This window comes from Brassica napus, chromosome A8, assembly GCF_020379485.1.
Source record: "Brassica napus cultivar Da-Ae chromosome A8, Da-Ae, whole genome shotgun sequence".
Lineage (NCBI taxonomy): Eukaryota > Viridiplantae > Streptophyta > Magnoliopsida > Brassicales > Brassicaceae > Brassica > Brassica napus.
Genome location: NC_063441.1, coordinates 1,530,534 through 1,546,704, shown reverse-complemented (window position 1 = coordinate 1,546,704; position 16,171 = coordinate 1,530,534). Strand labels below are relative to the sequence as shown.

The 16,171-nt window shown below is 33.2% G+C and overlaps 2 protein-coding genes, 1 non-coding gene and 1 pseudogene across 4 annotated transcripts; all 4 read right to left on the bottom strand.

The window, feature by feature from the left end:
- Positions 1 to 3,196: 3,196 nt before the first annotated feature.
- TRNAR-UCG lies at positions 3,197 to 3,270 on the bottom strand. The gene has a single exon. It is a non-coding gene; the product is annotated as a tRNA-Arg (tRNA).
- Positions 3,271 to 6,137: 2,867 nt separating this feature from the next.
- Positions 6,138 to 8,246, bottom strand: LOC106358687 (annotated as a pseudogene).
- A 2,104-nt stretch (positions 8,247 to 10,350) lies between these two features.
- LOC106359475 (phospholipase D alpha 2-like) lies at positions 10,351 to 13,896 on the bottom strand. 2 transcript variants are annotated; one of them, XM_048738457.1, is made up of 4 exons: positions 13,760 to 13,896; positions 13,397 to 13,505; positions 11,421 to 13,326; positions 10,351 to 11,045 (listed from the first exon to the last, which is right to left on the bottom strand). In XM_048738457.1, the coding sequence occupies exons 2-4, from the start codon at positions 13,493 to 13,495 to the stop codon at positions 10,612 to 10,614; spliced, it is 2,439 nt and encodes an 812-aa protein (XP_048594414.1). In that variant the 5' UTR covers positions 13,496 to 13,505; positions 13,760 to 13,896; the 3' UTR covers positions 10,351 to 10,611. The 2 variants fall into 2 exon arrangements, with proteins under 2 accessions (XP_048594414.1, XP_048594415.1); XM_048738458.1 differs by lacking the exon at positions 13,760 to 13,896 and adding an exon at positions 13,597 to 13,736.
- An 864-nt stretch (positions 13,897 to 14,760) lies between these two features.
- LOC106360463 (DCC family protein At1g52590, chloroplastic) lies at positions 14,761 to 16,123 on the bottom strand. The gene is made up of 5 exons (XM_013800064.3): positions 15,862 to 16,123; positions 15,706 to 15,763; positions 15,496 to 15,603; positions 15,146 to 15,238; positions 14,761 to 15,044 (listed from the first exon to the last, which is right to left on the bottom strand). Exons 1-5 carry the CDS (start codon positions 16,025 to 16,027, stop codon positions 14,963 to 14,965), a joined length of 507 nt encoding a protein of 168 aa, XP_013655518.2. The 5' UTR covers positions 16,028 to 16,123; the 3' UTR covers positions 14,761 to 14,962.
- Between the last annotated feature and the right edge of the window lie 48 nt (positions 16,124 to 16,171).

Sequence of the window (16,171 nt, the reverse complement as noted above, 5' to 3'; positions counted from 1 at the left end):
ACACATTTACTGTCCACAGTGAAAACATATCTTCTAATTATGTAAGTGATGTGGAGGGCATTAGCATTGTTGATGTCAACAGCGTGCGGTAAATGTTGGCCATATCTCATTTCATTGATGTCGTGCATAGATGCCTCATTCATCCCCTGTATATTATTTGAGAAGCATTGCAACATTTTTTTGTAGCCACATGTCATCACTAGAATGATTCTTAGAATCCTTAGAGAAATAGGTTAGTCCATCTAAAAATACAATAAGCTTTTTATTAAACCACAATAAATACATTATTAATGTGCTTCATTATTTCCTTAAATAAGATTACGGAATTTCCTAATGTGACTAAAGTATATATGACAATTAATGATTTTGAATAATAAAGATTTGATAAAAATAAGTGTATATTATAATTATATGTGTTTAATTTTAAGCTATTAAAATAAATTAAACAATCATAGTAACCATATAATAAAAATTAAAAAAATTATTTATATATTATATTTTGAATTTTTAAAAACGAGTATAAATTACTAAAACTGTTAAAAGTTTCACATTCACATTTTGTGATCTATAATTTAAAACTTTTGTTATGACATGATACAAATAATTAAAAAATAATATAAGTTGAAAGTCTCACTTAATAAGTATCAAAAATAAAAGATATGTAAATATATGATCATTTTAAATTAAACTATATGCCATATAAAAATACATAAATATCTTAATTTTAAAATTTATTTTGAACATTTTTTTGATAAAAAAATTTGAAAACATATTGACAACTTAATTTTTTTTAAATATAAATTACTTAAACCATTAATCCCACAGTGAAAATTTTGTTATCACTAATTTAGACTTTGTGCTATATTAACAGATACAAATGATAAAAAAAATATGAACAAAAATCATCATCTAATAAATATTAATATTAAAATATACCATATATATGTTACTGTCATTTAAATTTAATTATATATCATATCAAATAGAAAAATATTTTTTTGATTTATAAAATTTATTTATATGTTCGCACCAATTTAATTATATAAGTAGTAGATAATGACGTTTTAATTATTCAATATATATTTATTATTTCATAATATGTTATAAACATATAATATATAAAATAATTTATATATATAATGTTTATCCCGCGCAAGGCGCGGGTCTTAAGCTAATTATTTATTATTTTAGACACATAATTTCTAACAACATAGAGTTACCGTGAAGAAGGGATAGAACCGGATGATAATTGGCATACATGTTAATTATTACCTTAAGTCAAAATCAATGTCACTACTTAATTATGATCCTTATTCAGCAAATTCTCCCTAGATCATAACAACTAATACAACTTTTTAGTTTTAATATATATTCTTATTAAGTAAAAGTAGTTTACGTTTTAATTTCTCCTCTAATCTAGAATCAGTCTATGCTAATATCATATTTGATAATGAACAAGATCTAGCGAGAGGTCCGGAGAGGCGTTTTACCATATTTGTGTCAATAGAATCTTATTTTCCGCGTGTACAAAATTTTACTAGAATAAAATCTATAAGATTGGATTAGCCTTTTTGTAATGTTATTGGTGTTTTTTTCTTTTGACAAACCAGAAAATTTAAAACGAGTACGAATGGGAAAAAAGCTGGAAAATACTCAAGAAATTGGAATTGTATACAACTCTGTTTTTACAACAATTGGTGGCACTCCAGCTGAAAAAGAGATGGACAATACTCCAGAAGGTCGAAATGGAGAAAACATCAAAATAAAACCCCTAAAAGGTTAAGCGAAATTGATATAAAAAGTTACAAACTGAAACTAAGATGTTATTGGTTTATATATTTTGATTGATTTAAAAATCCATATAGTATTTATAAATCCAAGTAAAATATACAAATCCGGAGGTTTTCTCTCGGATTTGAGTCTTTGTATTTTTAACAGAAAAATCCAAGCAAATCCATTCAAATCCATTATAAAATCAAATATATTAGTAAATCCGTGCGATTGAATAACACTTGATTTGATATAGAATTTATGAATCATTAAACCAATGACACATGATTTTAATACAGATTTAAAAATCATAGAACCAATAATACTAGATTTAGTTCGGATTTTCAAATCCATAAAAATACAACAACCAATAACGCTCACGCAAGATCAAATTCCAAAACTTTGGGAACGAAATATAGTGTGAATGTGAATATAGAAACATTATATTTACTTTAAAAAATCGAGCAAAAAAAAAAACTAAAAAGGGACAAAATCACACAAGACAGACTCCAGTAATAGCAACAACCATATTTCTTTTACATTTTGGTTTGACCATCTCAACTCAATATAATTATATAAATTATCTTCCTAATTCGGGATGAACCTTCAATCTTTGTGAATTTATCCTTTTTTATTCATCTCTTGTGATGACGGACTAGATTCTTGGACCGAGTTTCAGAAGAACTTCAGTAAACTTTTCCCATATTTATACGGCACACAGACAAATACATTCACAGTTAATTGTTTTAACTTTCTATGAACCATAAAAAATTATGATGTGTAAAACGCAAATAATATTTTTGGTTGCTTACTTTTTTTTTCGAATTAAAAAAAATAAAACAATAACATCATAATTTCATTTGGTAAAAATATGTCACTATAACATGTAACGTACCACACAAAAGAGGCATCAAACAAGAATAAATAAAACGAGAGAGAAAATATAGTTGTAATTTGTGTATATTTGAATTGATACTCAAGAGATGGGCTTTGTTGAGTCAAATGATGATTAGATTGATTCTGTGGCATGAAAATATTCACTGTATGTACGTTGGTGAGAAGCTGCTGATGAGGAAGATGCAGATGAGGACGAAGGATTAAAATTATGAGATTGGCCTGTGATTAGAGCTAAACGATCTAATCCGGTTTCAATTATTCTTCTTCTTCTCCTTCTTCTCTATCCATCACTATCAAAGAAAAATGAAAAAAAAAAGAAGAATGTAGAAAATAGAAGTTGCCAAAATTTAGACAAGAAAGTTAGTTATGTTGAAAAAAGTTGTGTTATGTTTAGGTTTTGAAACCCTCCAAGAGTAGGTTCTTCTTAATGTAGAAAGAAAGGCTAAAAAAAAAGAATTCTCTTAAGTCTACATTTAGAATATTATTGCTCCACATGATTTATGAAGTAGGACATGAAAAAGAATAAAAACGACCACAGTGGGAGTCGAACCCACGACCTTCTGATCCGAAGTCAGACGCGCTAATCCACTGCGCTATGCGGTCAATTTGTTATTGGAGGTATACTATTAATCTTTAGGTTTAGTTATATTATTGGTTACTTGTTGTACAACATTCTAAACTTGGGAGGCTGTGTTAATCGATTCGCGTATGCTTTTTAATTCACTAATCCATAATATGGGTTTTCCTGAAAACCGTAGTCTAATTGTTAAATTTCACCGTGAAAGCTAAACAGCTCTGGAACATTTGGCTCCTGTCTAGTCCAAGAAAGCTCAGGGACAGTGTATCAATAAAAGGTTTATTAGGAGGCTTTTGAGAGTTGTTCAAAAAAAAAAAAAAGAGGCTTTTGAGCACTTCAAGAAGGTAATTTGAGAAATGGATTACGAGCTTAAATTTTACAACAATACTTTGTTTGGTATTTTACAACAATACTTCGCCTGGGTGTTCAAAAAAAAAAAAAAACTTTGTTTGGTATTTCCATCTAAGAACATCATTATTCACAATTCGCCAACCCTCTTTTCTATTAGCCTTAGGCTTTTAAAATGGGCTATTTCCGAATAAGCTAATGGGCCTTCGAGGAGCCCAACATGTAGTGGTAATTTCGTAAATATCTTACATAGTCGTTCGTAATTAAATTGTCAAGCAAAAATGGGATTTCCTTTTTAATGATTTACACAAAGGTGTAACATCGTTCCTTTCTGAAATTTTTTGTCGTGATTAATTTGATTCCCCATATGATAATGCATTTTCTTTAGGAATGATACCAAGTTGTATCTACGACCTGACTTAGGTTCTTGAAACATGATACCAAGTTGTATCCGGTCGTGTCTGTGCTTCTATAGTTTTTTCTTTTGTAACTTAATGATCTTTATGGTTTGTTTGTGTGTTTTGTTGCAGTGCTTACACCGCGTCAGTAGAGATTACAGTTTATGGGAATGGCTGTTATGGAGAGGTGGCAACGTTCTTTCTTTCTTTCTTGAACCACATTCATTCAAGTATTTGAATCCATTTGTAATAAAAGTTCTGTTTTTTGGACTAAGTTTTTTTTTTTGTGGGGAGGATTTAGATGAAAAGAGAGTCGAGAGAATTGGTAGTAAGGCTAGTGTCCTTTATTGTCGTTTCTTTTGCACTGAGGGAGATTCATATATTGTTACATGTTTTTGTTCTTTATTACAAGTACTTCAATTTCATCTGATTGTTCTTCTTAATGCATGTAATATTCATGTTCAAGCAACACTTGTAAAATGTGAAGCCTAGGATTTAGTAGAAGTTGATTCGTTGATTTAACTGAAGCATGATATATATATATATATAAATATATATAAATATATGTTATATTGAACATAACATATAAAACAAAAAGTTCATTTTCAAGAAGAAAAGTTGAAATATTAAAAAATTCCTATATATTTAACAGTCATTGAAACAATTTACATGTGTTTCTAGAGAGGAAAAACGAAGGAAGATTGATGTCAAAGATACTGAAAAGCTAAAGATGAGGATAATGGTAATCAATGTGGAAAGACATCTGATGAAAAAGTTATTCATGATTACAGTTCCGACCAACAGCATTCAAGCAGCAAAAACGCATTCACCGGACTCGCCAGTACAGAGGCTTCTGGTTCTTTATTCTCATTCGGTGTGGTTTGTATCTCTCTTCGGCTTTGGCCTTTCAAACCGAAATAATCCTTCCGTTTTCGGCGCTACTGGATCTTCCATTGTCAAGAAGAGTGAAGGTAGTGGGTTTCCTTCAAAGCAGGAGGTTTCCACAGAGACAGGAGAAGAGAACGAGAAAGTTGCCTTTTCAGCTGAGTCGTTTTTGTTTGAATATCTCGATGGAGGATGGAGAGAGCGTGGTGCAACAGTCTATGAAGTATTTCTCAGCGTGAGAGGTTAGCTGCTTGATGGAAGATCGCATTAGGAGAAGGATCAAAGTTGCTGAAGAGAAAAAAAGACTCAGTTTCAATAGAAAACAATGGTGGGAAGAGGAGCGTATAAAGCTTAGTAGATCACAACTAGTGATTTGATGAGTTGGCCTTTTGTAGCTGAGAAAATGAGAGACAAAATCAAGTGATATCAATACATCTTACTCATCGAAAAAAAGTCACTTGATTTTTTATCAAACCGAAAATATCTGACCTGAAATCACTTATACCAAACCGAAAATATCTGACTTGATATCAATTGAATTTTTTTTTTTATCAAATTAAAGTCCAGTCCATTTTTATTACTCAAATACTTATCAAAAACAATAATTTGATTAAAAAAATCAAGTCAGATATTTTCGGTTTGGTACAATTCGTCCATTCGGTTTTGTATAAATGTGTACATTACCGGATCAAGAATTATTTAGATAAAAAAAAACAAAAGAGGAGGAAGGAAGGAAGGAATTTAAAAATGAAATTCAAAAAAAAAAAAAAATAGAAACAAGGATTCTCTCGCTCTAACCTCGTAGGGGTTTTCTTCTCTCTGTCCCGACTCCCGCGGAGCTCTTTCCGATCGTCGCTCACGCTACGCTACGCTACGGTAAGTCTCTGCTTTCTCTCTGCTTTTAGTTTTTGGCTCACGCTACGCTACGGTACGGTACGATTCGTCTTTCTCACTCGCTCTCATCTTAGGGTTTATCATGTGGCGTTTATTTGAGTAAGGTCGTTTAATATCAGATCGCATGTTTCTCTTCGATTCCGATTACAGATTTAAGGGATAATACGAGATCCCAAGGGCACAACAGCATTTCTCCCGCAGCTTAATCATCTGTAAACTTGGTGAGTGGTGACAATCTCTTCAGATATCGATTGAATCCGTCTACGCTTCGGTTCGCATGCTGTGATTTTGAAAGATTTCGTGTGGTGTGACTACCGATTGGAGTGTAGTCTCTCTTAACGTGTGGAGTTGATTTAAGAATCATGTAATTGTCTTTTTTTTTTTTTTTTTTTTTTTTGCGCTTGGGTGCATAAGAATTTGCTTGCGCTTTGTATTAGATAATACTCGGATTATGTTTCGGTTATTGGGTTAAACCGACTGAACCAACCCGATATCTGAAGTATCAAAATATGAAACCTGATCGGGTTATTTGCTGGATATGAAACAAATCCAATACCTTTATTTTGGTTGGGTTCAGGTTTGGATTCGTGTTTCAGTTTTTTTATGTCCATGCCTAATTCTTAGGGTGAAGAATGATACACAACTCTCATGATAAACATAAAATTTTGTTGTAAATTCTAACTAAGGGTCAAAGTAAAGAGGAAAAGAATCCAAATATATATAGATGGTCGCCAGCCAAAATACACTTGCAAAGCATAAAAGCAGTGGGTCGTCGTATATAACATTTAAGTAACTGAGAAGAAGTAAATACAAAAGAAAATTGTTACAACGACATTGTATTCTCGACATGATCATGAATCGCAAATACTTCAACACAATACCTATGCTTCTTTGTTTTATCGCGAACACCACCTTCGATATGAACTCTTCTAAAGCTGTTTTGGTTCATGTCATAGTAGTAAACATACAATGACTTATCAAAGAAATAGTTGCATTGAGTTGCATAAATCTCTCCAGCAGGGGTGGCACCAGAGAAGGTATCCACATCAGCTCCTAACAACTTCACTGGGTACTTTGGCAAGCAAAGGATTGTTCTCGACCATTCTTGTTTTTTGGCATCATCCATAATCCAGATACTTGTGTCGCCGTCGTTACAACATATGCATCCCAACTTACCTAGGTGGTTTACCAGACGTTGATTATTAATAAGAGCCAACAATGCTTTTGATAATGCTTCTGGAACCAAGACGCGATCAAATCTTTCGGACCTAAGGTCGAAACTCAGCAAAATAGTCTCACGAGGTTTTCTGTATGCGTTGTAGTAGATAGTCCCGTCGATGCATACATTGTAATCGTTTGGATAGGAATCTTCATCAATGCCTTTCACTTTCCTCCAAGATTGCTGACATCCCAATGTGAAAACATGATAAGTTTGCTTCCGCTCGTCACAGTTGAAAATAGTGGACAAGACTTTGTAGTGATTCGTGATAGGGTCGTAGCCAAAGAAGCATGAACTCAATCCGGACCTTGTTGGGGCTTGGATCTAGGGTAACGGAAAAACCTGCCTGGTGGTAGGGTTGTATATGGTAACCAAATGAGATTCGAAAGAAGAGCAACATATCAAGCCTCGGGAGTATTGATAGTGGAAGGTGCAGGGACGGCTTGGTCGAGGGATAGTTACTACATGGTCGGTGGTGGTCGGAGAGAAAACAGGGGAAACAGTGAAGAACGTTTCAGGCACACAATGGTGGAAGATGAAGACAGGAAGCTTCAGGGGCGGATGTCTGAGAGAGCGAGTGACTATAGACTCGATCAAGTCTCTGTCGCTTCTGATTATGGTTGACCATTGCTTGGAGACGCTTCGGAACCTCACAAGTGACTTTGTCGGGAGTTTCTTGAGTATCTCCACTATTATATCCAAAGGAAGACACAAATCTCCGGTGACTGTCTTTCTTGTCCTTTTGCAAACACTTAACATGTGAAACAGATAAAAAAAGAACTTGAAGAAACGAAACGGCTAAGAAAAGATGATTATATATATTAGGGTTTATTACTCTTTGACCGTATGATGCGAACCAACTACACTCTGGAGCTAGAGGTCGATCTAAAGTCGTACAAATAATACGAAACGGCGAAGGAAAAATAATATATGTAAATGTTTTTAGGGTTTATACTATTACTATTTTGTCCTTATGGCTGAAAGATAGGAAAATAGAAAGACACGAACCAAGTACACTTTGGAGCTCGATCTAATGTTAGATTTGCACAGATGTCAGAACCAACTCAAAAGGAAAATAAGTATCCGAATAAGGAAACCACAAAATTTTGGAACATCCTAATAATTCCTTTTCTTTTGTTCCAAGCTTCATAACCAAAAACCAGATCCAGATCTAAAACTTTAGCACTCGAGATCTAAATCTAAACTTAAAAGAGCCTATGTTTTAAAAGAAATAATGTTTTTTCTAATATCAAGATTGTATGTGTAAATTGTTTTTAATGAAATCATATTATATACATATTTATAATTTTCATTTAAGAAAATATAGATATAAAAAAATATTTATTACTTCAAAATTATATTTTGTTTTATTTAAAAATATTTTTAAATATAATATTACTTTTTGTAACTTTCTCTTTTTTATGAAATCATATTATATATACATATATTTTCGTTTTTCAATTCTTTTTTTTTAACTCTATAAAAAATTTCCTTTTTATTATATGTGTATTTTTTCAGAATTTTTTAAAAGGAAAGTAAATAAAATAATAATAATGGTATTTTAAATGTAAATTAATTCATTAAGGGTATCAGTGTAATAAACCATCGTGAGAGTTAATGTGAAAGCGACACATAGAAAACTGACTTTATAATTTTCATATAAGAAAATATATATATAAAGAAAGTATTTTATTACTTCAAAATTATATTGTGTTATTTAAAAATATTTTGAAAGCCCTTTTACAAAAAAAAAAAAAAAAAAAAATTTAAATATAATATTACTTTTTTGTAAACTTTCTCTTTTTTATGAAATCATATTATATAGACATATATTTTTCGTTTTTCAATTCTTTTTTTTTAATCTATAAAAAAAATTTCTTTTTATTATATGTGTATTTTTTCAGAAGTTTTTAAAAGGAAATTAAATAAAATAAGAAATAATAATATTTTAAATGTAAATTAATTCATTAAGGGTATCAGTGTAATCAACTATCGTGAGAGTTAAAGTAAAACAGACACATAGAAAACTGACTTCTCAAATAATATTATAGAGATAATATTTTGTTTGAAATTGATCTATTTGAATTCAATATCAATACGCTACGAACATGTTTTAATGAAGTTCGTAAAGAGGACTAGTCAAAGTCTAATTCTTCCGAAACTTCTTGAAGTTTTTGATTGTGATATTATAAGACGACTTAGAGCAACCTCTCTTTCTTCGTTAGTACTTGATTCCGTGTTCTACATAACTTTCAACTATTTATAAGCAGCAATGCGTGGTCCAGATGTTGGAACTCATTTAGATTTATCTAATATATGTGTGATCGTCCTGTGATCGTGCTGAATCAATACATAATTTTTCTCTCCTTTTCCGGTTTTATTTATCTAGTTTTTTTTTTTTGCCAAATATTTGAATATCATATAAATATGAAATTGTTTTGTAAACTTTACAAAAATTAAAAACTAGAAGAGGTTCACCTCGGCAAAAAGAATAAAAACAAGGTGAAGCTCATTTTACAAAAGGATTCCTAGTCATGCCTCAGCCATGATAGCATGAGAGTCTTGAAATTTTTTTTGTGCTGTTTCGTATTACGTATAACAAACAGATTTAGCAAGATATAAGATTTTAAGTTCACAAAAATAAAAGATATAAGATTTTAGCATCTATCATCATCGTACTGTGCAACTTGTTTATAGGATATTAACTACTTCAAAGAGAGACATCACAAGAGTTTGTTTTGGGAGGACCTAACGAAAGAAAGAGATTGACATATGTGTTGACTGACTTTTATGTCCAAAACAAAATCAACCGCACACGGCACACCTTACTAAATTATTTCCTTCATTTTTATTCACACCTGGTATGGTCAAAAAAATTGTGAACTCTCGTAATCTAGTTATGACAAGAACGGATTTGATTCTTTGAGGTTTTGGTAAAATTCTTAATCAACTACAATCTAATTCATACAGTACAAATCCTGCCAGAAATGACCCAATCCATTTAACATATATATGTGTTTGCTATGCGGTTGTAATTAGTGATTTTAGACCACCTTTTGTAGACTGGTACTGATTAAGATCATGCATGATTTGTATAAGCGTAGAAATGAATTAACTAATTTGGAGTGAATCCTCATATATGAACACTTAAAAGCTAATGTACATGTCAGTTTCAAATATGATTTTTAACAGATATAGATTAGGTGTGCCTCAAGATGATAAATAGAAAGACTTAAATCTGAAGGTAAATCTTATTATTGAGGCCATATATTAATTTTCAAACGAGCCATATTGATCAATAAGCAACTGATATTCAACCAAACACTAAACATGTATAGATGCTGACTTCAGTAAAACAATAATTAAAGAGAAATTAAATATAATAGATAAGTTCATAAGTAATTAACATCAACATAAGTAACAAAAAGACAACAATCTCTCCAAAACCTTAATGTCTGAATGAAAAAAAAGAAGTAACGCATAGCGGTGAGACATCATACCAATTAAGGATAATATAGCTTATTAATTACTAGACAATTGTTTTTATATTACTAAAGCTATTGCAGCAGAATAAAGAGGAGAGAGAGAGAGTTATTTATTACCTCTAGACATTGCCACATAGCTTAGGTTGTAAGAATGGGAGGCATGTAATCAGATTTAGTACCAAGGATACGAGCTTTTGTGTCGGGAAAGCATTCACATCCAGGAAGCTCAGTGATGTCTCCTTGACTAGCAATACCGATGGGGTAGCGAAGTAGATGACCAGGAAGGTCATGTTCAAGTGACTCACTAGAGTAAAGATCCCAATACTTATCGGCAACACGGTTAACTTTCTTGACACATTCTTGGCTCGATGGATCCAGGAAAGTTTCATCGAGCATTCCTAAATGTTCATACCATAACGACATGCGGAAACCATGGATTTGACCACGAGCTGGTTGTCTTACTGAGAGGTGATATGGTTGATAGCCTCCCATTGCTATCTCTGAGTCTCTTGCACCATCCATTGATCTCTGGTTGATATTTGCGGATCCAATAATAATGTACTCATCGTCAACTGAAAAATGAGACGTTAAAATATTTAATTAAATATAAAAAATTAATAAAAAGAACTATCCTAGAATAATGTTAAAACACTTTTTTGTTCCAAAAATATTATACAAATGAGAAAATTCTTAAAATAGCATTAATTAAAGTTTAAAAGAGAATTTGTTTTTATCATTTTGTATTTGGATTTTGATTTATTTATTAGTTTTAGGGTTAAGTCTTTAGAAGATGAAGTTAATGTAAGGGTTAAGTAATTTAATCATTTTATCTTTTAATTAATACTATCTCGATAAAATTTCTCCTTATATCCATTTTTGTTATAATTGTTTATGCTATCTAAGGTCATTTGCCCAATTATAAATTCTGCAAGAGTTAAAACACTCACCGATCATCATTTTAGTGTGGACATATATCATGAAGCGACGTGCTTCTTGCGCACGGATATAGTCTGAGTCTGGTTCAGGCTTCTCTGTAGGCTCATACTCTCCATCTTTCTTCACCTCTCTGTTCCCAAGGCAGAAGAATGTTAAATAATCCCTTGGATCCTCTTCTAGACCCTTTTCTCTAAGTACTTTGATCACATCTTTGTACATCATCTCCATTGTCCTTCTCTGCCAATCTAGTATAGCTTGTACTGAACCACTCTCAGGTATCCCTTCAGGCCACATTGGAACAACAACATAAACCTTAAACCTCTCACCAGCTTTGATCTTGCTAACAATCTTCAATGATAACTCCTTTGGAATCAAGTGTAGAGCATTTATTTCCTCAGGTTTGATTCCATCTGCACTCCAAGCAAATGAGCTTCCTAGGAAGTACTGGTTTTCGATATAGATGAAGTCTTTAGCTCGCCTTATTGCGTGAATGTATGCATCTTGAATACTCCTATCAATGATGTTATCTTTACCACTCACAAGACCTGCTTCTGCTGCAGCTTCAGGGGAGTCAGGAAACGCAGCAGCTGCTCCACCATCTATTGATCTAAATAGCTGAACGTTCCATGAGTCATGATCCTCTGAGAACAGAACAGGAGAAGGAGGGATGATAATGTCATCAAGATCTCTTATCTTAACCAAAATATCTTTACCGCCTTGTCTATTCCACCTCTGCTCAAAGTTATACAAGACATCCCATGCAATAGCTCCTTCAAGACGGCAGTGAATGTCATGCCACGGCTCTCTAGGACCGCCTTTTGTTATCGCCGCGCCAGGGAAGTTTGGTTGATGGAAGTCATCGTGATGCACCGTGTCCAGTGTTCTGAACAAAGAGTGGAATGGAGTGTCGTATCTTCCATCACAAAGATCAAGACCACCAATAAAACTCACAATCCTTCTTGATTTTGTTCTTGATGATCCTCCTGGCATTTCACTGTCTACCACAACTATCTTTTGGTGATGAGTGAACATAGTTGAGACTTGCAAGTTTTGGACAATGCTTCCACCATCATCAGGGTTACGAGGACACAAAACACAGTTCACATCAGTTCCTTGAAAGAAATTCTCAGTTTCTTCATCATGAGTAGCCATAAGCCCATTTTGTTTCAGCAAATCGACCGATGTTCTATCGTCCCAAACAAGTAATATAACTTTAACACCTTCACTAGCTTTCTTCTTGAGTATCTCACCAATAGTCAAATCTCCTCCTTCCTTTGGCCTCCTTGAGTCTCTCACCAGAGAGATCTCAGCGTAAACAGACCAACCAGTAATGTAAATTAAGTGCTTAGCATTAGTAATAGCATCAAAGATATCCTCCCAACACCGATTCGCCTCGTAGTATTTCCCTCCAGCAAGAGGGATTTTAGGGACAAAGTTTCCAGGAATATGAGCATCTTGATACAAAGAAACTTTGCATCCTCTTCTCTGAGAGAAGAAGGTGTATGGAACTCCTGGAAACTTAACACTTTTGATACCGCGGTTCCAGTTTTTATCCTTTTCAACGCCAAAGTACTGAAGCTTCACATGGATCTTTGAACCTCCTTCAACGGGTTTCTTCTCAGTATCTAATATCTCAACCCATCTATTAACTTCCTCTCCGTGGAGAATATCTTCAACAGGAATGTAAGCTCTTCCTATTAATGTTGCACCAATGGGGTTATCGTCTTTGACAGTGAAGATAACATGTTTAGCCATGTGACCACAGTAGATATGAAATGATTCATGCCACTTTGGGTTGTTTGGTTCGTTTGTTATTTTTCTTGTTCGACCAACTCTGGCTTTCTCTAGATCGATTGTAGCGTATAGCTGAGGTTCTCCTTTGCCAACCCCGATTGTTTCTTCCACATTTGCTAGAATCTGAAAAGATTAGAAACAAATATCAAAGTGAATCGAGAAATTTAAAACCAGAAACATTATAAATGATAACCTTGCCGAAGAAGCCTGATCTGCCTCCTTCACTCCCATGAAGAGAATCAACTTCATATATTGTAGCATGTAACCTTCCATGCAACAAAAACTCTTCCATTTTATCTCGTCTATAAACATTAAAACCCAATTCCAACACATTAGTTAAATAGTATTCGTTTCTTTGTTACATTAGTAGTTAAAAAAAATGTCGGATAATACATGCTTCAAGATCAGTGATTAGTATATCACTTGTCTTAAACTATATTCAAGCGCAAGAAACTAATTAAACCGGTCGATAATCAAACCCAAAAAGTATGGAAAGAGGATACAATTTGTAAGAGAAAAAGAAAACAAAATGGATTTGAGCGAGAGGACGTATTACCTGCAAAACTCACAGAGATTGATAGAGAGATGAGAGAAGCTGGTTTGTTAAGAAATTCGGATTTTGATCCGAGAAGGAAGCTACTTTGAATGAGTGCTAAATGTGTGTGGAGCTGCTTGATATATTTTGTGATATTAATAGAAGTTGATGCAATGACGAAATGAGTTTTACAAATAAAAAGATTTAGACGTAACGGTCTGTGACGATTCAGCTCCAAAAACCACGCGATGTGAGTTTTAAGACATTGTCCAGATCACAGATAAACAATGACACTAAAGTCGATCGATAGAACATGTTTTTGTAATCTTTAGTGATTTTAGGAAAAAAAAATAACCAGAAATTTTGATCTTTTTGTTACACATGCTTTTCAAAATTATTGCAAAACTTTACATAGCTTAGTATTTACACTATGACTTATACTTGAAACAAATATTTAATCCACAACATATAAACTTGAATACTACATGACTAATGACCGAAAAAGAAATATAAAATTGAGTATTTAAATGATTTGTTCAAGTTATAAACACGTATTTCAGATATTAATTTAGATTTTGGTATTTGTTCGAATTCAGTTTTGTGTTTTTTTATGGGTTTTCAATAATATTTTTGTGTGTTTAGATACCTTTTGCATGAACCACCTAACTACATGATCCGTTTGGATATTCTAAAGTTCAGATCGGATTTGGATTTAGATTTTTTTGGATCATGTTCGGTTTGTATCCCGGATTCCACCTGGTTGTGACGTGAAACACAAGAAATCAAGACACAATGTTATCAACACGTCTTCAGGTTTACATCTCTATCCATCCTTCATGCGGTGTAAGTTCACCAAAGACTCAGTGAACCATCGTTCATAAACCCCAGCAAATGCTTAAAATCTTCCTTAAATTTTCTGTAGATTCATTGCAGTATATACTAAGCTTCTCAGAGTACATACCGTAGAGAGCGTGCAACTCAGAGATTTCAATTAGCATATTGTAGCCAGCACTACTGACATATTCTATGTAAAAGACTTCCACATTTGATACAAATATCATCATCCAAAAGGTTATACATGATGAGTACATATGTATGGGTTGTTCAAAGGCTGTTGTATCTATACATCTGTGTACAAAAGCATATGTTAAACTGTAGGAAACATTTTTCACATATCTAGTTTATTTTTGTGACAAAATAGGATCACCATTCACTGATGTCTTCTTAGATCTCACATGAATCAGACCGACCAAACAATGCATAACGGTTGTTTGCAACATTTTCATACAGAAAGTCCCTCACAAACCTGCAGAAAATATGGAAAGCAAATTGTTTATAACATCACTCACTCACAAGAGGCGATTTACGTTTCCTTGGGCTATTAAAACATGTGAAGCGAAAACTTACAGAGGCGCAAACTGCAAAAAGAAGGCAAGCTGTGGAAATGGCAAGTCAATGTATTTCATGATCTTCAAAACCGCTTCTGATTTTATGTAAGACCTGGACAAAAAACACACATGTGTAACACAACTAAGCAATATATCTGATAGATTTTTGAAAAACCTTACTTAAATAGGTTCTCTCAATTTATTAACTTAGCCAACAGGAAATTAACTAACTCATACACAAATGCTATTTTCCCTAATAATTACAAGAAAATATATTCTAGCATCTACTAATCCCAAGATCCCCTAACAATATCAAATATCATGTAACAAAAGTTTTGCTTTTCTATATATATATATATATGTTGTTACCTATCTTTCTCGACAAGTACCACACTAGATATATCATCAGGAGCACGTCCTGACCGCATCAACAGTTTCTTTCCTGCTTCACTCTGTAATGCTTCAAACCTTATGCTCCTGAACACACATATCATAGTTTCATTCCTTACATTTGGCTCTCTCAGTGAACAAAACTAAAAGTTCTAATACGACAATGGTTGCCTCAGATCAGACACTAACCTGTTATGATCATGGTCTCGGACAAACTTCACGCCTCCATTACAGAGATTGCAAACACCTAATAACACTCAAATAAGTATCGAATTTTAAAAGATGAGTTCTTGTACAAACCCAGAAACGTGAACAAGAAGTCAGCGATTAGATCAAAGTGATTACCGTCGAACAACATGATCGGTCTCTTGTCTTGTTCGAAAAAGCTTGAAGTTTCCTTGACCCAGTCCACTGAAGTGCGCGGGTTAGCAGAAGCAGAGACTCTTACCCTAACTTGCGCACGAGACGGAACGGTTAACCGCCCGAAACTCGCCGGAGCAAGGATTGCCATATCAATCTCCGGAGAGCCACACAAAATTTGATAGTTTGATTTTATTTTCGGCAAAAAGAATAGATTTATATGATAAAAGAGTAAAATAATGCCACGTCATCAAAATATAGCCACTCAAGTCAAGGATTTAAACCACGTCACACT

Coding starts and splice junctions, on each gene's coding strand:
- LOC106359475 (XM_048738457.1), bottom strand. CDS start 13,495: ATGGAAGAGTTTTTGTTGCATGGAAGGTTACATGCTACAATATATGAA. Junction 13,327..13,396: donor GATCAGGCTTCTTCGGCAAG/GTTATCATTTAT, acceptor TAATCTTTTCAG/ATTCTAGCAAATGTGGAAGA. Junction 11,046..11,420: donor CCACACTAAAATGATGATCG/GTGAGTGTTTTA, acceptor CTCATTTTTCAG/TTGACGATGAGTACATTATT.
- LOC106360463 (XM_013800064.3), bottom strand. CDS start 16,027: ATGGCAATCCTTGCTCCGGCGAGTTTCGGGCGGTTAACCGTTCCGTCT. Junction 15,764..15,861: donor ACCGATCATGTTGTTCGACG/GTAATCACTTTG, acceptor GAGTGTTATTAG/GTGTTTGCAATCTCTGTAAT. Junction 15,045..15,145: donor TTTTTGCAGTTTGCGCCTCT/GTAAGTTTTCGC, acceptor TATTTTCTGCAG/GTTTGTGAGGGACTTTCTGT.